Below are 22,654 nucleotides of genomic sequence, written 5' to 3'. Positions count from 1 at the left end.
TGTAGATCAGAATCATCCGTCACGCAGCGGCTCGGGATGAACCATGACATAAGCCTTTTCATCTTTGTTCACACCCTCGTCGCAAACCTACAGCCCGCAGAGGTGAGCGACCGTCTCTGCTCCACTGCAGTCACCCCGCGGTGGGAATGATGCACTGGGTGTGCAGGAAGGATCTGACTGGGATGGCCTCCCTCACCCGACAGCCAGGCAAGGTCTTGGTGTTTGTTGGTGAGATCTGGCGATAAGGCATTCTGCCAGATGACCCATAGTTATTTTTTCTTGTTAATTGTATAAAACATATGTATGTTTTGCCTTGTCTTTTGGGGAAGGAACTTGAGCAAGTTTGTTATAAAATTTCCACACATCCTTAAAGTAATATCAAATGAATTGCGAACGTTTTAATACCTTAGATTAAAATGGCATTTTGGCTAAATTATTATATTATTATATAATTATTAATTATTATAAAGCCTTCCTTTAGCTGGGTGGATCGGACGACTGTGCACCAACACGTAACATTAACGGAAGGGTTGGCACAAAACACTACACGTTGTCCACAAACCGTTGGCAACACGGCCGCTGATTGGTGATTTGGGCCGCTGACGGGGGTGCGTGCGTGTAACGTCAGCGCGTCGGCAGAGTAGCCGCAGTCGGGAAGTGGAGTGCTGTGGTAGGCGGATTCCCGGACGGCATCGGCAGAGCGTGAAGTGAGGAACGCGCTGGCGGTGAGTCCCCTGCCGGCATTCGTTGCGGTCCTCGTGTCGGGTGGGGTGAGCTGAGGTAGCGAGGACCGTCGGAGGGTGGGGGTGTTGGAGCGGAGGAGGGGTGGGGGGGGGGGGGGGGGTTGTTTTCTTCCCAAAGACAGAGAGCATATACGCCAGAGGAAGGGAAGTGGAAGCGGAAGGCCTAGGTCCAGGGCGCCGCCCGGATATCCGCCGGCCTCAATGCCCGGTAGGGTGGGGTTGTGGTTGTTTCTGCGGTTACCACTCAGCCCACCGTCAGTGGCGAGGGTTCAGAGCCGGGGTGAAGGATGGGGATGCGATCGGTTCCCTGGGCACCTCCCACAACCAGCCAGACAGTGATGGACTGACCGGTTGGTCTATTGTTTAAAGTGGTTAATGTATTGGGTTTGAATACAAGGAGATAGTGTTATATTGCCCACCTTTTATGAATAAAGTATGTTTTTTGGAAATATAGAATTGATAGAAGCACAGAGGCGATTGTCACCGTGCCCTTCATCCCTTTCTCACATAGAACACGGTACTGGTCAAGCTCACGACGTTGTTTGACTTGATGCAAATTTATACCAAGCGCCCTCCTGTGTATCATTTCTACCCGTCCATTCCCTTCATATTCGTGTGTTTATTTAAAAGCCTCAAACTCCACCCGACTGCCTGATTCCACTGGTATTACAGTAACCTATTTGCAAGTACTCTGCTGTTTCATCGAAATCATTCATATAACTCAGAGGACCGAGCACCTATCCTCGTGGACACAGGCCCAAAAAATGACAGCCTTTTAGACCTACTCTGTGCCTCCTCTGGATAAACAAGTTCTGAATCCAAACGTGCACGCATTTTAATCTTCTGAATCAATCTATCATGAGAGAACTTACAAAAAACCTTCTTGAAATTCGTTCACATAACATCAACTGCCTTACCTTCATCAAGATCTTTTGTCACTTCCTCAAACATCTGATCAAGTTTGTAAGGGATGATCTACCATCCATAAAGCCAGCTGACTTGTCCCTAAGCAGGTAATGCCTTTCCAAAAGCACATAACTCCTGTCTCTCAATGTCCTCTCCAATAGCTTCCTTACCAATTACGTGAGGCTCCCTGGCCTATATTTAGCTGGACTTGGCAGATAATTTGAATTCTAGGTAAGAAATGTTTGCCCATATTCTTGTACCCTGAGTGTGCCATCATTCTTGAGGTTGCATTTAATAGGATAAAGTATTTGTTTCCCTACAGTTTTTCTTTGGAGGTGGAGGATGGAAAGAAACTAATCTGTCAAGGCATGTGGGGAAATTGTTAAGTTTCTCACCGTCAAATTGTGTTCAAATTTCATGAATTTGGGGTATAAATTTCAGTATGTCCTCCGAACATCAAGTGTCCAGGCTCTCCCTGGATATTGAATGGGTTCTGTTTTAAATTTAAAATATCTGTAAATTGGAAAGTACACTTTGTATGGTGTATTGTAATCAATGACATCAAAAGCACGTAAGGCTGATAAGAAAGAATCCATTCTAATTTATGTTTGTAGGAACAAATATATGCATGCATCAGGCTTTTAGATTTAATAATATGAAAGGTTGTTAGGTTGTTTGTACATAGTGATGTCCATATGTCAGATCTTTGTAACCTTGTAAATACAAAATAGTGACGACATTGAACTGTTCCCACAATCTAAGGACTTACTTTCAAGGACCCTTCATCTTGTGTCCTTGATACTGATTGCTTATTAAGTTATTTCTTTTGTTGTCATTGGTTGTTTGCCCTGTTGTGTGCAGTCTTTCATTGATTCTATTGTACTGCCTGTATTTACTGTGAATGCCTGCAAGAAAATGAATCTCAAGGTATATGGTGAAATATATTCAATTTCATAATAAATTTACTTTGAAGATCCAAAGTACATTTTTTATCAAAGTACTTTGTATGTATGCAGTATACAACTCTTGAGATTCATCTTCTCCAGACAGCCACAAAGCAAAGAAAACCATGGAAGCCATTCAAAGAAAAATATCAAACTTCCCCTCAAGAAAAGGCAATGAGAACATCACCATGTGCAAAAAATTCGCGCATAAGGCTAGAACATCACCCCCATGCACAAAAAAAACAAACAGCGAAAACAGCAACAGGAACATTACTGATGCGCAAAAAAACCCAAATTGCGCAAACAGCAACACAAATATCACTCTTCCACGCGCAAATGGCAACAAGACCATCAAGCACCCCCCCCCCATGTGCAAAAAAAACAAATCGCACAAATGGCAACAAGAAAGGAAAAGCAAAAACTTAGAATATAAAAACCAAACACTAGGAGAGTCCAAGTGAACTTCAGTTCAGTCCATAAACCGCAGATGCAGTACTTCGGCACCATCCTCTGACAGAATCGAGGGAAAGAGAGAGAGAGACCATTCAAAGGTGAGGACCTTCCCTCAGGAGCAGCGAGTGAGAGGCTGATAGATGGCGCTGAACACTCATCTTCATTAACAAATCAATTAACAAATGATTGCATGGTACTCAGATTACAATTAATTGTAGTTGATTTAAAATAATTGTCTAATTTAGTATAACATTGTAAGCAAGTAGTATATTCCAAATTTTGTATTTCTGAAGCAGTCTTATAATGGTATCCTGTAACTTGATGAGGCATTTACCAGTTGGATGGCCTGTAACAGGCATCTACAATTTACAATTGGAAAATGGCTGCTTGAGTGAAATATCAGGTGAGTCATAGTGCCAGCATTTCACATAGGAACATAACATTAGGAATGTGGTTCAACTTCATTGCATTCCACCCTTATTTGGCCACTGCCTTAGGCTGATTCAAAGTGTTAGCAAGCTTAATATCCTTTGCAGTTGAAACAAATGACGAGTTATATAATCTCTTTTCAAGGTCACTTTCCGCATCTGTAGATTTGCCTGCTTCTGCCTCAGGTTTTGAATCCCCTCCCATGCTTTTGAAATGCGCTCAAATTAGATTTGTTCAAAATTCTGCTTGTTTTCTATTCAATATTGTGTGGCTTACCAGTTAACCCTGAGATCTTGTTGAGTATGTTCACGTGTGGGCCCAGACAGCCAACATAGAAATTTAAAACACTGTTTTTGTAATCCTCTTTAGTCTCAACATTCTACCTACCCTGAGCCACTGTTGCTGTAAAACAATGATTTTATAACGTATGTCAGATAGCTTAGCATTCACCACCACGGGCCTCCTGTCATCCTCCTTATCTGCTTTGATTTTGGCTCCAGTGGTAGCTCTAAAGATGATGTTCCATGTGAGATACAGGTTTCCCCCGCAATCCGAAGGTAAAGCGTTCCTATGAAACAGTTAGTAATCTGAAATGTTGTAAATCGAAGAAGCAATTACCATTAATTTATATGGGGAAACATTTTTGAGTGTACCCAGACCCAAAAAAAAACCTACCAAATCAAAGCAAATAACACATAAAACCTAAAATAACACTAACATAGTAAAAACAGGAATGATATGATAAATATACACCCTATATAAAGTAGAAATGTTGTAGGTACATTGTAGTTTCACTTACCAAACTCGAGAAGACAGCGAGCCAAAATCGATTTGGAGAAAAAAAATCGGCGCCTATGCATGTACACACATGCACGACCAACTGCCCGCACAAGGCTTCACGGTCATTGTAGTCTTTCTCGGGGTAAACACACGTATAAAGCGGGCGTCTTTTTTTCGTAAAAGTCAAAATCTTTTTTGGTTAGCGAAAACAGGTACTAATGTAACTCTTTCGTAACAGCGAGTTGTCGTAAAGCGAACGTTCGAAAAGCGGGGGCCACCTGTACAAGAGATTATGCAGATGCTGAAATCCTATAAGAGATGCAGCACAGTTTTAGTAAAAATCCACTTTTCACATTTCTTGCTGATCACCCTTGCAGAAATTGTCTATCTCAAGGTATATAATCATGGATCCAGAAAAAAAAGAGCAGAAATTTATCCTATGTTGGTTGCAGGGGTGCAAATATTTCTCTACCAAAGGAAGTGTCAGGTGCTACTTCCACTTTCCCTCCACTAGCCTGCAGGTCACCCTTGGGCAAAATGTAGCACCTGCTTTGGCCCCCCCCCCCCCCCCCACCCCTGATTAATGTCATGTGAAGCCATGTGATCAGGTGGTATATGGGTGTTTGAGTAGCTGGTGCATATCACAAATTCTGTGTGGTCCATGCAAGCTGGATTTCAACATTTAAGCAAAGTTTGGAGGGTACATGGATGGTAGGGATACCACTGTGGTTGCAGTGCAGGTCATTGGCAATAGGCAGTTTAAATGGTTTTAGCATGGACCAGGTGGGCCAAATTGCTTGTTTCTGTGCTATACTTTATGATTAAATGATTTTGTAACCACTGATGTCAGGCAGACAACCTCTGAAGAGTATTGATAATGTCTGGGGTTACCTGTCTTGTAAAGACACTGCCCAGCAGAAGGTAATGGCAAACTATTTCTGTAGAAAAACTTGCCAAAAACAATCGTGGTCATGAAGAATCCATGATCATCTATGCCATACAATTGAATGATATGTCAAAGGCTAATGTTTCAAGTATAAACCAATTACAATTTCTTCCAGATTTAGAAACATTTTATTTTATGAAGTGAAATGTGAGGAATAAATTCAAGAGTGTGATCTGGAAATTTGCTTGTGATATGGCTTCTGAATTTTTTAATGAAAATGCTGGATGTTCAAAGGTCAGGTCGTGCCCTAAATGGAGAAACAGATTTTAACAGTTCATTTGTCCTTTTGATATAAAAATTCCAATGTTAAGACGCAGAGAAAGCTAAGATTGAAATGATATGGGCTAATGAAGCTGAGAGAAAAGGGAATGACAAAGGCATTAATAATATCGCTAAAGGAGGTGTAAATAGAAGATGATTAAGCATCAAAGATTGATGGAATATATGTTGAATTGTGTGAGGGAGCATCTGAAATAATTTACTTGATATAACTCTGGAGCGCTAATCTGGGTAGTCAGTGTATGTGTTCCAACAAAGACCAAAGAGATGTACAGTACAATGTATAAGACTAAAGTAGTGGTCGCCAACCCGTCGATCGCGATCTTTGAGACTTTCCCAGTATATCCCGAAAAAGAAATGAAAAATAAATACACAAATACTGTTGAGAGACTTTTTCCGGGTTGCGGGGTTTTAGTTCCGTTCTTTCTGCCCAGTGCGCATGCGCATAGCTCCCCCGCACTACACAGTGTACTTCAGTGGTCCCTAACCACTGGGCCGCAAGAAAACAATGAGTTATTTGCACCTTTCCTCATTCCCTGTCACGGCCACTGTTGTACTTGAACCCACGTGAGGTCATCAGTCGCCTAAATGCAGTGACACGCTCGCGCCAGTGTTCGCCTCGTGCGGCCAGCGAGAAGCGCCGATGCTACTGGCCTGGAGCGCGGACAGATGGGTGCCACCTCTGAACCTGTTCACCACACCGAATGTTCGTGGGGAACCCGGTGCTAAAATAATCGCAGACGACCTAATTCAGGCTCAGCGTTTCGTAAGTATCAGAGCAGCTACCTCACTGCGATCTACTGAAACAAATCTTTTGTCGGCCGATAGATCCTACAAAGGTGGTGGGCACGGGCCTGTCGCTCTCTTCGCTCGGTCGGTTGCTCTCTCCAGACTGCGACAGCCGCGGCCCCAGTACGGGGACCTCCGGCCCTGACCTTGTCCCATGATCTTGTCCCTTGTCCCATGACCAGCCACACCTGGCCAGGAGGTCTGGCGGCGGGCGGGCAGAGTTTGGATTTCAGGCTGGGAGGCTGTCTAATGAGGCAATGAAGCCCTCAAAACTGCTTCGGTACCTTGAGTCCAAGCACCCTGCACTTAAAGACGAACCCGCTGAGTTTTTTCAGCGGAAAAAACGTGAGCAAGCGGGACAGAAGCTAAGTGCCGAGAGCCGCGAAAACTAAGTTGTGGAATAGACTGGACATAAGGAACCTGCTTTGAGTATCGCTGTATTCCCGTCGTGTTTAACCCCCCCACCCCCGTCGGCTGGTCCACAAGGATATTGTCAATATTAAACTGGTCCGTGGTGCAAAAACGGGTGGGTACCCCTGGTATTTATGCATTATTTCTACTTCCGGGTTGCGGGGTTTTACTTCCGGTCTTTTCTGCCCCCAGTGCGCATGCGTGTAACTAATCGATCTGGGGTCGAACTCTCCTTTCACTCATGCTGAGGTAGGGGATCTTGGGCTTAAATAGTTGGTGACCACTAGACTAAAGGCAAGTGTCAAGTTGGGAGTACTATAGAGATGTGAAGCAATGGATGTTTGTAATTTGGGGTAAAGCTTGCAAGCAGAGTAGAGAAGTTTTAAGGTGGTAATCCATCTGAGTTATTTTTGATATTGTGAAGGAGACCACACCAAATGCAAGAAATTCAAGTGAATCGGTGCTTCATCTTGGAGTGTTTGGCATCTTGAATGGTGCGAAGGCAAGAAGGTGCAAGGATAGCTATGGCAACTCCATGTAAGCCTTACAGAAAGGTACTGGGAAATTGAGATGTCAGAGTGAACCAGAGTATCTTGGAAAGAAAGATCCCTTTGGGTGTTGAAAAGGGAGAAATATGTATTGGTGGCATCACATTGAAAGGAACAGATTTATAATTGATTACATTAAATGAATGTGGAGGTTAGTTAAAGGATCTGAGCAGGAGAAGGGAAATCCAAGGTTCAGGGAAAAGAACACTGGGAAGCATCTATGGAGGGTTGATTCAACAAACGGAAAACAAAATGATTCTTAGCTGGCAGAGTGGGAGGAAGTATACCATGGTAGATGCAAAAGGTGGGGAGTGTGATGAGATTTTGTAGCGCTGTTACACACATCAGTTCTCCAGTAAAAGTAGTGAGTGCATCATGAATTGCATTGAGATGAAAAACGTTCCATGTATGCAATGAAGATTGGTAAGGACGGGACCTTTGCATGCTTCCTTGAGTGTTAATGTGAGAACTGGATTGGAGATGGGGTGCTGGATGAGTACTACTTGGGTGGTGGCAAGGAGTTCAGTAGGCTTATTAGTTCAGTAGGAGGGGGGAAGAAGCTGTTTCCCATCCTAACAGTTCTTGTCTAATGCTAGGTACTTCCTGTCTGATGATAGGGATCGTTGGCAATGCTAAAAGCCCTGCATACACAGCACTCCTGATATAATTATCTTGGACGGGTGGAAGAGGGATCATCTCAGCAGTCCTCACAATCTTTTACAGTCAGGTCCTGTATCAGATGGTGATGCAGCTGGTCAGGACTCTCTCGTATGTGCTCTTTTAAATATAGGTTAGTGTGGGTGGGGGGAGACTCACTTGCCTCAATCTCTTCGGGAAGTGAACTAGTTGGGGGTGAGAAAGCTGGAAGTTATTAAAGAGCTGGAGATGTGCAGCCATTTGTTTTAAAATATTGGTGTTAGTGGCTTAGTGCTGAGCAGGGCCTGCCCGGAGTGTAATAATGTGGAGTATAATCTGAAGAGACTCAGGAGCATGAGCAGAGCAGAATAAAATGGGGTTAGTATAAAAGGTACTTGGTCTGCAAAAGGTGCTATTTCCATGTTGTCTAACTATGATTTTGAGGAATATTGAATGAAGCATTACATGCATCTTGATCACACAGGCCATGTAACAAGAGGGAATGAAATATCCTCATTTACTATGGTGTAAACTTGAGGTACTTTTTTCTTTTAAGGATTAATTAATTGGACCAAAAGCACCATGGGAAACATCGCTTCAATAATCAGAGGGCTGTTTAGCAAGAAGGAGATGCGCATTCTCATGGTGGGACTGGATGCTGCAGGCAAAACCACAATACTATATAAACTCAAACTTGGGGAAATTGTGACAACAATCCCTACTATTGGTAAGCTAGAATTTTCTTAATATTGAACCAAACTATAACTTCTGAGGCAAAAGGTGTTCTTTGAATGATAGCACTGGACAGCAAATTTTGCCGAAAGTGTTGCTTTCTCAGAAATATTTTGTGGTTACAAAGCTGAACACAAAGATAATTTCAGACTACATCTATCACAGGAATTTGGAGAAACAAATTAACTTTTATTGAATATAATGCATTTAATTGCATAACGGTGCTGACACTTTGCAATAGTTCAACTAAGCTAAAAATATTTTGTTAATGATTTTTATTTGTACTCAGTGTCTGAGGCTTCTAGTATAAGTGTCCAACAATAATCAGCCAGCATTGATTGATTCCAGTTGCCCTGATACAGTTTCTCCATGACTGCAATGTCCTGGTGAAACCTTTCATCATGCTCGTCACTGACAGCGCCAAGATTTGCAAGGAAGAAGTCTAAATGGGAATGCAGAAAATGAATCTTTAGTGACATGTTGTAATTTATAGTTTTGTATGCATGAAGCATGTTGTCAACCAGCTGCACATAGTCTGATGCTCTGTAGTTGCCAAGAAAATTTTCAACAACTTTGAATGCCTTCCATGTGATTTTCTCCAGTCCCACTAGAAGTTTTTCAAATTGTCTGTCATTGATGACTTGTTTGATTAGTGGACCAACAAAAAAATGCCTGCCTTAATCTTGGCATCAGTTATTCTTGGAAACATCTGTCTCAAATATCGAAATCCTTCACGGAATTTTTTTGTGCCTGGTGACACCAGATTCCATCCTTGCAGTTTTGAACCCAGTAATTCTGCTTTTGCCTTTGACAAACCCAGATTTCTGACCTGGTCATTTAACTCTGATTGAGTTATCAGATGAGGCTCACTCAACATAATGTGGTCACAGTCTGTATCAGTGTCTATTTCCATTCCTGGCTTGTGCATCACGGCGTCTTCATCTGCTTCTTCTAGACTCCATGTCTCTGGTGGCTTCAGTACTGGAAGACTATTGTCATGCGGCACAGGTCTCATGGCTGAAGGAAGATTGGGGTATTCAATGGATTTCTTGATTTAACAGAGAAACCAGACACACTGGTCAGATAGAAGTAGCAGCCTGTAGCATGATCTTTCTTGCCGTGTCATCGGGCCAGCAAAGGGCATTGACTTGTGAATACCTCAGCGCAAACGTATAAACAGCTGTAAAAGCAGTGCAACATGCACTGTGATCTTGAAGCTAAGCTGTATGATTGACAACACAAGTTGCACAACAAATGTGAGAGCCCTGGCTTTGTCTTGGTCACCAATTTTACACAGAAAATAGAGCTCATTGGCTTTCTTAATAAGAGGAGTCATGCTCAGTCTTTGAGATTCAAGTCTATACTCTCCACAAATAAGGCCAAGTATCACAGCTGATGTAAGACTGGCGAAACATTTTGCTATCACAAATGCCCATGAAAATGCTATTACTTTGAGTACACACATGCTATGTGTGTACAGCGTGCGCATAAACATGATCGCAAACCAATACGCAAGTAAACACAATACATAAAATGATGTGTGTGTGATGCTTATATAGCCTTTCTAAAATTTGTCTTGCCCTGCTTAAGCATGTGCAGCCATGCCTGGACAAGGTAGAAAACATTTCAGCTTGCACTGCAGAGAACATTTTAATTGACTTGAATTATGAATTAAAATAACAAACAGTCTATTTTTTTAAAATGGTGCACAATAGGGGAATTTCATAGTAATTTTCATGATCAGCGGCCCAAAATCCATAAGATACATTCAAAAGTTGTCCAGTGAATGCATGTTCTCTAATGCTAAGGAGGCTTAGAAATGGGGAAAAGTTTTTGGTATGCAAAAAATTGAAACTCGATTTGTATGATGTACCTAATCTAGCATTGTACGATTTGCTTTTAGCCACATTCAGCTAGTAAGAATTAGTATGGTTTGCCTATTAATGTATTGTATCAGAGATAGCTATTTGGCCCATCTATTCCATACCAACTCTCCAGAGCAATCCCATCAATCTCATTCTCCCTGTTATTTTTGTATCCCTACAACTTACACAGTCATGCTCATCAAATCTCTTTTGATTCTTAAACACAAGAGACTGTTGCTGGAAATCCAGAGCAACACCACACAAAATACTAGAGAAACTCAGCAGCTCAGGCAGCATCTATGGAAAAGAATAAGCAGTCAACGTTTCAGGCTGTTTCTGGATTTCAGTTTGGCATTCAACACTGTTGTCCCACAGACATTAGTGAACAAAGTCCTATTCCTTGATCTAAACACACTAACGTTCAACTGGGCATTGGACTTCCTAACCAACAGACCTCAGATACTCAGGATGCACAACTACTGCTCCTTCCCCATCATCCTCCACACAGATGCCCCCCAGGACTGTGTGCTGAGCCCACTGCTGTACACTCTTCTCACACATGATTGCACGGCCAAACACACAAATAATCACATTGTCAGGTTGGCCAATCACACAACAGTAGTGGGACTCATCACCAGCATTGATGAAACAGTCTACATAAAGGAGGTGGAAGAGCTCAAGACACGGTGCCAGGCAAATAACCTCTTTCTAAATGTCAACAAGACAGAGGAGATGGTTATTGATTTCAGGAGAACTCGCACCACTTATACCCCTCTTTACATTGGCAGCACAGCAGTAGAAACTGTGCACTCCCAGGAGTTTGAAACTGTTCACATCTTGCATGACCTTATGGTCCCAGAACACATCAATCAGGAAAGCTCACTGACGCCTCTACTTTCTGAGAAAGAGAGTTGGTTTTGGACATTTATACTCGTATCCTTCTAAAGATATGCTGTAGAGAGCATCCTAACATGCTCCATTACTGCTTGGTACAGAACTGCACTACAGTGGACAGGAAGGCTCTACAACGGGGTAGTCAAAATTGCCCAATGCATCACCGGCACAGGCCTGCCCAATGTCAAGGACATAGATGCAGAAAGGTGCTGGAAAAGGAACATGAAGGATCCCACCCTGCTCATGGATTGTTTGTCCCACTCCTATTAGGGAGCAGGCTATGAAGCATCCACGCCAGGACCATCAGACTCAAAAGCAGTTACTTCCCCAAGCAGCAAGACTGATCAACACCTCCACCCACTAACCTACGCCACCACTCCTTTATCATTTCCTGTCACCTTATGTACAGACACTCCTGTGCCAAGTGTTAATTTATAGACATAAAATCAATCTATATAAGCTATCTTGCCATAAGATACAAGAGCAGAAATAGGCCATTTGCCCTGTCAAGTCTGCTCTGCCATTTCATCATAGCTGATCCAATTTTCCTCTCAGCTCCGATCTTCTGTCTCTCCCCCGCCCCCACCCTACCGTGTCCCTTCATGCTTTGACCAATCAAGAATCTATTATCTTCTGCCTTAAATATACATAAGGACTTGGCCTCCATGGATGCCCCTCTATTCTGAAGCTGAGTCCTCTGGTCTTAGACTTTCCCACCATAGGAAACATGCTCACCACTTCCACTCTATCAAGGCCTTTCACCATTTGATAGGTTTCAATGAGGTCACCCCTCAATCTTCTGAATTCTAGTGAATACATCTCCAAAGCTATCAAGTGCGCTTCATACGACAAGCCGTTTAACCCTGGAATCATTTCTGTGAACCTCCTTTGAACCCTCTCCAGTTTCAGCACATCCTTTCTAAGGGGCCCAAACCAACTCTCAGTACTCCCAAGTGAGGCCTTCCAGTGCTTTATAAAATCTCAACAATACATCCTTCCTTTCATATTCTAGTCCTTTTGAAATGAATGCTAACATTGCATTTGCCTTCCTCACCACAGACTCACCCTGCAAATTAAACTTTAGGGAATCCTGCACAAGGACCCCCAAGTCCCCTTGCACCTCAGCTTTTTGTATTTTTTCTCAATTTAGAAAATAGTCAACCCTTTCATTTATTTTACCAGAGTGCATGACCATATACTTCTGACACTGTATTTCCATCTGTCATTTCTTTGCCCATTCACCTAATCTGTGTAAGTCCTTCTGTAGAGTTTCTACTTCCACAAAGCCATCAATTCCATCATCCAAATCATTGACATATAACAAAAAGAATCGGTTCCAACACAGACCCCTGTGGAACTCCACTATTCACTGGCAGCCAGTCAGAAAAGGCTCCCTTCATTCCTCCTCTTTGCCTCCTGCCAATCAGCCACTGCTTTATCCATGCTATGCTAGAATCCTTCCTGTAATACTGTGGGTTTGTAACCATCAACCAATTGTCCTTTGTCTATTCTGCTTGTTATTTCTTCAAAGAATTTCACCAGATTTGTCAGGTAAGATTTTACCTTGAGGAAACCATGCCTATTTTATCATTTGCCTCCAAGTCATCGACTCCAACATCTTGCGTATTTATATTTATTGTGTTTTCATTTTTTTAAAATCTGCATCACATCTGCAGTAGCAATTATTTCAATCTCTTTTACACTTGTATGTAGGAAATGATGTTCAACTATCTCAAATCTTGAGATCCCTGGAGTAATGCTTTTTGCTGGACCAGCCTGCTGTCCTGGCTTTTGAGTGTTAATGGGCACAATGTGTACCAGTTCTAGGCATAAGCATTCTTGCAAACTGGTCAAACTTTGATAATTTTGATCCACTTTGGTGCGCTTTTTCAAATAACCCTAGACATTGTGCATTTTACTGCATTTTTGGGGGGGAAAAATGTTGCAAAGCCAGTTGGGACATGCACAGCCCATGAAAGGATTCTTTTCTACTAAAAAACTGGTTTGGTGTGAGTGACCAGGAGTTAGTTAATTAAATACAAGGCAAACTAAAAACTTTATCACACTTCAAATGATACAGAACAACATTATGGGCACTTAAATGGTGAGTCCAGCAAAAAATGTAATATAGTCATTGATGGTTAACGGAAGGAGTATAGTTGATCTACCTTCCAGCTGAACCACAAAATCCAAGTGCTGGTACAAGCATCCAAAGGTCCATCTCCCAGCAAACGGAAAGGAAAACCAGAATATTGTCCCCTCGTAAAAGACCTTTGAAGATCTCCTCAACTACACTGCCATTATCCAAATATCCTTCATTCCCAGTCTTGCTGAAGCCCCAGGTGGGCAACAGGTTGAAAAACCCATTGTTCAACTAAAAAGTGACACCTCTTGGAGCACATGGTTTACCCTCAGTTTATGAAATTCCGTGGAGAGAAACATTGGATATAAATTCACCCTCTGAGGTTCGGGTTTAAGATGGAGCTTCTGAACGAACAGCAATAATTTTCTGGTAGCAAACGAAACTATAAATTACTGCATTAATCACACTTTTTCTCGGATACAATCACTTTTGAACTGCCTGTATGACCTGGCATTTTTGCAGTGTGCACTGAAGTCTTGAAGGTGTAGGACAGATGTGGCAGGCCCCAGGCCTGAGAGTGTGGGGGGGCGGGGGGTGGTGAGCCAATGTTTGGCCATTACTGTGGCGTACTTGGAAGCAATTCGATGTGGCTGAGTTAAGGTGGCAGACCCCGGGCCTGAGAGCATATCGAAGCAGCAGTATTTTGCTGTTCTCCACTTATCGCTATATTTATTACTACCTTAGAATACTGTTTGTTCAGTAAGCTTTGTGCAGACAAGGAATTTCATAGCACCCTTGTGCATATGACAATCATCTAATCTACCAATGCCTTGTGAGCTGCTAAAATTTAAGCTTGCACTAAATTGCAGGGTTTATCTCAGACCAATTTCTAGTGCAGTTTAAACCAGTTAATGCGTTGGGATTTTTTTTAAAGTGCAAATTAAAATTTAGGCTCCTGCTTCGTTGTTCTTGTAAAATCTTAGCGTATACAGTAAAAGTTGAATTGCACTTTAAACTTAGCACTGTGGTTTTGTTTGGAAGCTATTGTTGAACCAAATGATTAACAGTTCTGGCAGTTTGCTGTGCTTGTACAGTCAAATCAGTGTTCAAGATTTGGTAAATTATATGAAATGAGTGCTTCCCATTGTTAGTGACCACAGTGCTCTAGGAATCTATTACAGGCAGTCCCCGGGTTATGAACGAGTTCCATTCCTGAGTCTGTCTTTAAGTCGGATTTGTATGTAAGTCGGAGCAGGTACATCCGGTATTATTTAGCGTCAGTCAAACGTTTGTCTTAGTATATAGTATATATTTTACCTTTCTATGCATATAAAACACTTAAGAAACGTATGTACTTCACTAATTAAACCACTACGTTGCTTAGTGATAATTGTAGCTTTCATCGGGGCAGGGCCTTTCACATGCTCCATTATTCTCACTTTATCCTTTACCTGTGTCCTTTAAAGTTGTTCCGATCATTGACTGACTGTAGCCTAAAGCTTTTCCAAGGACTGATGGCATTTCACCTCTTTCCAATCGCTTTATTATTTCCACTTTATTTTCAATTGCATTCGTTTTCCATCAACAGAACAGAAAACTGCGGGTTTTATGCTCTATCGCTGATCAGTGAACCATTTGATTGGCCTATCAGAGTTCTCTGTAGGAACTAGTTGACTTGATCAGCATTTCTGATCTGGCTATTGTTCATGATCATACTTAATAAAACAAAATACAGCAGCAGCCGCGAGCAGCAGTCCTCTGCTCCCCCGGGTCCTAAAATCCACCCGCACTGAGACTGGTTAAATGGAACAAGTGGGGGCGGTGCTGACTGGAAAGGGGGGAGGGTCAGGGTGAATCTTGCTGAGAAATATTTAAGCCAAATAGAAAGTTACACACTCAACACAGTGTTAACGGCAACGACTTAAAATGGCGGACGACGTCATGATCCGACTTAAAATGGCGGGTGGCGTTCTCCTCCCTCCATTCGTAAGTATGAGTTGTCCGTAAGTTGGACGTTCCTAACCCGGGGCTGCCTGTCTTTTGATGGAATCTTAACTACTTTGCAAAAGAAATACTAATTTGTGTCTTGTTGATCAGCATGTTATGATCTTTGCTAACTTTCCATCACCTTGGTGAAGAGGCTATCCTATTTTAGCCACTTTCAAAGCTGAAGTTGTAACAACTGAAACATATGGTGGGAAAAGATTAGCTACAGAACAAATAGTTATTACTACCTTTTCCCCCTGAATTGTATATGCTTTGATTTAAATTTAGTATGTATTCTATTGCATCCTTCTCCACATCTAATTTTTTTGCAGGTTTTAATGTGGAAACAGTTGAATACAAAAATGTAAGCTTCACCGTATGGGATGTGGGTGGTCAAGACAAAATTCGACCACTTTGGCGTCATTATTTCCAGAATACACAAGGTATGAATTATTTGCTATCAAGTAGGAATAATGTTCAAACTTCACTGAGAAAGTCAGTCTCTGCAGAACATAAAATTCCCAATGGCAAATTTACATTAAAGTTGCCATTTTGACTTCCATTTCCTGTTCATGCATTTTTGGTGTACGATCTGTGCATTGGGGTCTGAGCCTGCAAATGTGTTATCATTGAGGATCAGTCAGTGCTTCAGTGCAAAATAAACAAATCTAGTTCAATTACTTTTGAGATTAGGCATCTTTTATGTGCATAAATCTGTTATTTAACACCTAATTTTATTTAGTTCACCTGACTTCAGTGGTTGGGAAGATGTTAAGGATGAGGTTTTGTGGTACTCGAAGGCACGTGATAAAATAGGCCAATGTCAGCATGGTTTTCTTGCCTGACGAATCTATTAGATTTCTTTGTCAAAATAACAAACCGGAAAGACAAAGGAGTCAGTGGGTGTTGTGTACTTGGATTTGTAGAAGTCCTTTGAGAAGGCGCTGCACATGAGGCTTGTTAACAAGGTAAGAACCCATGGTACTAGCATGGATAGAGCATTGCCTGATTGGCAGGAGGCAAAGAGTGGGAACAAAGATTGGCTGGTTAGCTGCCAGTGTCCGCAAGGGTCAGTGTTGGGACTACTTCTTTTCACGTTAAATGTTAATGATTTGAATGACAGAAGTGATGGCTTTATGGCCAAATTTGTAGATGATGTGAAGATAGGTGTAGGGGCGAGTAATGTGGAAGCAGAGAGACTGTGGAAGGACTTGGACAGATTAGGAGAATGGGCAAAAAAGCAGCAGATGGAATATAGTGTAGGGAAGTGTATGGGCATGCACTTTTGGTAGAAGGAATAAAGGCATAGATTATTTTGTAAATGGGGAGGAAATTTAAAAATAAGGTGTAAAGGGACCTGAGTCCTCATGCCAGATTCCCTAAAGGTTAACTTGCAGGTTGAGTCAGCAGTAAGGAAGGCAAATATGATGTTCACATTCATTTCAATTGGGCTAGAATATAAAAACAAGGATGTAATGCTGAGGATTTATAAGGCACTGGTGAAGCCTCACAGAGTGTTGTGAGCAGTCTTGGGCCCTTTATCTAAGAAAGGATGTGCTGGCATTGGAGAGGGTCCAGAGGAGAATAATTCCAGGAATGAAAGAGTTAACATGAGTGTTTGATAGCTCAGCCTGTACTCGCCAGTGTTTAGATGAATGATGGGGTATCTCATTGAAATCTATTGAATATTTAAAAGCCAAGATAGTGGATGTGGAGTGGAATGTTTCCAACAGAGGGGGAGTCTTGGACCAGACAGCACAGCCTCAGAATAGAGGGACATCCCTTTAAAGTTGAGATGAGAGGGAATTTCTTGAACCAGTAGGTGGTGAACCTGTGGAATTCATGGCCATGGACAACTGGATACCAGGTCATTGGGTATATAAACAGCAGAGGTGATAGGTTCTTTAGGTTTTTTATTAGTAAAGATGTCAAACGTTATGGGGAAAAGGCAGGAAAATGGCATTGAGAGGGATAATAAATCAACCACGTGTTGGCGCGTGGCCAAGTGGTTAAGGAGTTTGTCTAGTGACCTGAAGGTTGCTAGTTCGAGCCTTGGCTGAGGCTGCGTGTCTGTCTTTGAGCAAGGCACTTAACCACACATTGCTCTGCGACGACACTGGTGCCAAGCTGTATGGGTCCTAATGCTGCAAACTCGAGGAAATCTGCAGATGCTGGAAATTCAAGCAACACACACAAAATGATGCTGGAACACAGCAGGTCAGGCAGCATCTATAGGAAGAAGCACTGTCGACATTTCGGGCCGAGACCCTTCGTCAGGACTAACTGAAAGAAAAGATAGTAAGAGATTTGAGAGGGGGAGGGGGAAATGCGAAATGATAGGAGAAGACCGGAGGGGGTGGGATGAAGCTAAGAGCTGGAAAGGTGATTGGCAAAAGTGATACAGAGCTGGAGAAGGGAAAGGATCATGGGACGGGAGGCCTAGGGAGAAAGCAAGGAGGAGGGGAGCACCAGAGGGAGATGGAGAACAGGTAAAGAGTGATGGGCAGAGAGAGGAAAAAAAAGGAGGGAAATAAATAAGGGATGGGGTAAGAAGGGGAGGAGAGGCATTAACGGAAGTTAGAGAAATCAATGTTCATGCCATCAGGTTGGAGGCTACCCAGACGGAATACAACGTGCGTTCCTCCAACCTGAGTGTGGCTTCATCTTGACAGTAGAGGAGGCCATGGATAGACATATCAGAATAGGAATTGGACGTGGAATTAAAATGTGTGGCCACTGGGAGATCCTGCTTTCTCTGGCATCAGAGCGTAGGTGTTGAGTGAAACGGTCTCCCAGTCTGCGTCGGGTCTCACCAATATATAAAAGGCCACACCGGGAGCATCGGACGCAGTATACCACACCAGCCGACTCACGGGTGAAGTGTCGCCTCACCTGGAAGGACTGTCTGGGGCCCTGAATGGTGGTGAGGGAGGAAGTGTAAGGGCAGGTGTAGTACTTGTTCTGCTTAACAAGGATAGATGCCAGGAGGGAGATCGGTGGGAAGGGATTTGGGGGGGGGAACGAATGGACAAGGGAGTTGCATAGGGAGTGATCCCTGCGGAAAGCAGAGATGGGGGGGGGGTGGATGGAAAGATGTGCTTGGTAGTGGGATCCCGTTGGAGATGGCGAAAGTGACGGAGAATTATATGTTGGATCCGGAGGCTGGTGGGGTGGTAGGTGAGGACAAGGGGAACCCTATCCCGAGTGGGGTGGCGGGAGGATGGGGTGAGAGCAGATGTGCATGAAGTGGGAGAGATGTGTTTGAGAGCAGAGTTGATGGTGGAGGAAGGGAAGCCCCTTTGTTTAAAAAAGGAAGACAACTACTTCGTCCTGGAATGAAAAGCCTCATCCTGAGAGCAGATGCGGCGGAGACGGAGAAATTGTGAGAAGGGGATGGCATTTTTGCAAGAGACAGGGTGGGAAGAGGAATGGTCCAGGTAGCTGTGAGAGTCAGTAGGCTTATGGTAGATATCAGTAGATAAGCTGTCTCCAGAGGTGGAGACAGAAAGATCAAGAAAGGGGAGGGAGATGTTGGAAATGGACCAGGTAAATTTGAGGGCAGGGTGAAAGCTGGAGGCAAAGTTAATGAAGTCAACGAGCTCAGCATGCGTGCAGGAGGCAGCGCCAATGCAGTCGTCGATGTAGCGAAGGAAAAGAGGGGGGCGGATACCTGTATAGACTTGGAACATGGACTGTTCCACAAAGCCAACAAAAAGGCAGGCATAACTGGGACCCATACGGGTGCTCATGGCTACACCTTTGGTTTGGAGGAAGTGGGAGGAGCTAAAGGAGAAATTATTGAGAGTAAGGACTAATTCCGTTAGACAGAGGAGAGTGGTGGTAGACAGGAACTGGTTAGGTCTGGAATCCAAAAAGAAGCGGACAGCTTTGAGACCTTCCTGGTGGGGGATGGAGGTATATAGGGACTGGACGTTCACGGTGAAAATAAGGCGGTGGGGGCTAGGGAACTTAAAATCATTGAAAAAATTAAAATCGTGAGAAGTGTCACGAACATAGGTGGGAAAGGATTTAACAAAGGGGGACAAAACAGTGTCAAGGTAATGCCCTTCCCTTGGACAACATTGGTGGCATGGAGAGGGGAGACTTGCAGCTTGGGCAACTGCCGGTCTTCCATTTAAAAAAAATCCTTGCCCAGGCTTGCGCCCTGGAAACTTTCCAAGGAGTAAATCCATGGTCTATCGAGATTAGCGGAGGCCTACAAATCAACCATGTTGTAATGGCAGAGTAAATTTGATGTGTAGAAGGTGCAGAATTAGGCCAATGTCTTTTAGTCTTATGGTTTTAGATTAGGCAACCTCCGAGCAACTCCACCTAGCAAGAATGGTATAGATTTGCATCTTTCAACTTTACACGTTCTGAAAACAAGCGTTGTCCAAAACTGTCCTAAATGCCATTACACCAATAAGGACAACAGCAGGACTCTGTGACACTAATTGTATTTTTTGCTGGCAATGAGAGTTGCACATCACGAGATGGTACTTCAATTGTAGATGTAGCATTAAAACTTTAGAAATAGAATCACAAAGGGGCATTTGGCCGTAAAATCTGTGTTACTCTGAAGGGAGTGTATTTTCCTGATGTCTTATTAAAGTTATAGTTATTAATACTGCTGGGGAATGGGTAATGGTGATAAATTTATTTTCAAGCACGTTGATTGCCTTGATTTTCATTTCCCCACAGTAATTAAGAAAGTGGAGTGTCAAGTGATTTTGTTTTGCCCCCAAATGCCGATTTCACCATTTTGTTTTTTAGCTACTCTTGTGTAGTGAATATAATTCATCAACTAAGCAGTCCATTTGTGAACTCACCATGCTTTCTGTTTAAAGGTCTAATATTCGTGGTTGACAGCAATGACCGAGAGCGTGTCAGTGAGGCAAGGGAGGAGTTGACTCGAATGCTTGCGGAGGAAGAGCTGAACGGTGCTGTGCTATTGGTCCTTGCAAATAAACAGGTAATTCAAGATCCAACTGGTACTTTTGTCCTAGTATGTCCTGTGTGATGTATGTGAGCTGGCGGTTACAAGTGAGGTTCAGAGAATGGTTAGATACTTTTGAAAGTTGTAAAAGTGCTTGTTTTTTTATGATAGAGTTACCACATCCTCGAGTTTGAGGAGAGGCTGCTTTGCAGTTTTGGAACAATGTAGAAAACTGAACTATTATTCTGTTAGTCAGCCTCCTATCATTATTCTTCTGGTTTTATTTCATTCAACTTTCTTTCCCTTTCAGGATTTACCCAATGCAATGACTGCTTCAGAAATCACAGATAAATTAGGATTACACCAGATGCACACCAGATCTTGGTACATCCAAGCAACATGTGCTACTAGTGGCGATGGTCTTTGTGATGGACTTGAGTGGCTGACCAATCAACTGTCAGGGCATAAATAATCAGTTCCACTTCTGAAAGTCTCTGCATGACCAGCCGTGTGTGTGTGTGTGTTTGTGAGAGAGAGTTTGAGTGGGAGCAGTTTCCTCACCATGTGCCTTTTTATATGTTATACAGAAGGGTTCAGGACACTACTTGGAAGAACTGGTTTTATGGCCAGTAGTTGAAAGTATTTTACTAATGGAAATTAATGGCTCTATTTTTAAAAATAGTTGCTGAGTAACACTTGCAGGCTAAAAGTAAATTTACAATATGTAACTGCTAGCTGACCAAAAATTAAGAACATAAATGCTATTTATGGCCCCTTTTTAAATTGATCGAGGGATAGAGGGAGACATCAACAGATTTTATGGCAATTGAACAAGCTTGTAGACCTTGGTTTGCAATCTTGCCTAATTGTCTTCTTAGTCTGAGTGGTGCAGCTGGGTTTGAAATCATAAATATTGGACTGCATGAGCCAAGCAATTTGGTGATGTGAAAAGCTGAAAATGCATCTCGGAAGGAAATATGTGGTGCTGGTTGGTGCTTTGTGGCTCTCAGAATCAGAATTTCTGCAAAGGATCTATCAAAATTACCCACGTATGAGTGAGTCTGCTCTGAATAGTTCAATTTTATGGATTTTTAGAAACTAGCATTCTACAATTTAATGTTTATAGGTCACCGAGGGAGCTGCTCCCATTCCTTGTTTTGTAAAGATAATTGAATGACACTTGTATGTATTTGCTATGAGATGGGCAAAGGGTGAAATGCATATAATTATCTACCCCTCCCCCCTTTTCTTTTCTTTGGGAACACCAAGACAAGACCCTGCCCCCCAAATATAATGCTTGGCATCTCTGTCTGTGCAATGACACTGCAAGCACAAGTGGAATTTGCACACCTATTTTCCAGTTATCTTTCCCAGCATTCTGACATGTTTCAAAAATAAAATTGAAAACTTTATTGATAATTTCTATGTTTGGGTGGAGTATTTATCCTGTACAGATCAGTAGCATGCATTCCAAATTGACTTGTTCATTGTATATTAATAACGAGTTGAATACTGATCTATCTTCATAGACAAAAATATACTTTATGCTTCTTGTAGGCATGTGTTAGCTGTAGAGTGCAACCTGTAAATTGTAAAAATATGAAAAGAAAGCTGTGGAGAATTATTGATTTCAATTTACACTGATTAGATTTAAGAAAATGTAAATTTATATTTTGCCGGGACATATTAACTTTCAATCCAATAGTGGAAATCTGAAGCTTAGTTGCAGAATGAGGTTTTTTCTGTTGCAAAAGGTGTGCAAATGTAACTTCAAATTTGATCTGAAGAAGATCGGCTTATTTTTAACTAAATCTGTAAACTTGTCTTGGGATGCATTATATATTGAAGATTTCTTTATTAGAATAAATGTTAGCATTACATACCAGCGTGTTTGGGTGCCTGTCTACAACCAAATTCCAGACGTTTGTGGATGTGTTTGAGGAAGGTGTGGAGAAGGGAACTTGTTTGCAAATATTTTTGCTGCCAATAAAAATTTGTTCCCCTTAATGTTTGTGTATTGATTGATTTATTCCAAAATAGATTTAAGTGCAAGATTTGGAATTGGTGTTTTTTACTAGTACTACTGTTTTTACTAGTATGTTGATTATGTAATTGCCTGACAAAGTTATTGTCTAGCTTTCTTTTCGTTGGGCTTCTGTTTGATATTATTTTAAGGTAAGAACAGGGAAAATAGTTTTATTTGTATATTTACACATACATATGCACACGTGTACTGAGAAATGGACTCTTTTATTCTTCTGTTTCGTGTGCCAAGTATTTGCAGAATGAATTAC

At 42.3% G+C, this 22,654-nt stretch overlaps 1 protein-coding gene across 2 annotated transcripts in view; it reads left to right on the top strand.

Moving 5' to 3' along the window:
- The window catches only part of LOC140741047 (ADP-ribosylation factor 1-like), a 37,420-nt gene extending 15,053 nt beyond the window's left edge, over window positions 1-22,367 (top strand). The window contains exons 1-5 of one of the 2 annotated variants that reach the window (XM_073070707.1): window positions 505-725; window positions 8,421-8,591; window positions 15,757-15,867; window positions 20,272-20,396; window positions 20,671-22,367. In XM_073070707.1, coding sequence (XP_072926808.1) covers window positions 8,447-8,591; window positions 15,757-15,867; window positions 20,272-20,396; window positions 20,671-20,832 — 543 coding nt within the window. In that variant the 5' untranslated portion in view covers window positions 505-725; window positions 8,421-8,446 and the 3' untranslated portion in view covers window positions 20,833-22,367. Of the gene's footprint in view, window positions 1-504; window positions 726-8,420; window positions 8,592-15,756; window positions 15,868-20,271; window positions 20,397-20,670 lie in introns of those variants that run through there. The other variant, XM_073070709.1, reaches the window with a different exon arrangement.
- The last annotated feature ends 287 nt before the right edge of the window (window positions 22,368-22,654 follow it).

Source organism: Hemitrygon akajei, chromosome 18 (genome assembly GCF_048418815.1).
Source record: "Hemitrygon akajei chromosome 18, sHemAka1.3, whole genome shotgun sequence".
Lineage (NCBI taxonomy): Eukaryota > Metazoa > Chordata > Chondrichthyes > Myliobatiformes > Dasyatidae > Hemitrygon > Hemitrygon akajei.
Note: the sequence above shows the minus strand (reverse complement) of the source record. Positions and strands in the feature narration are given on the sequence as shown.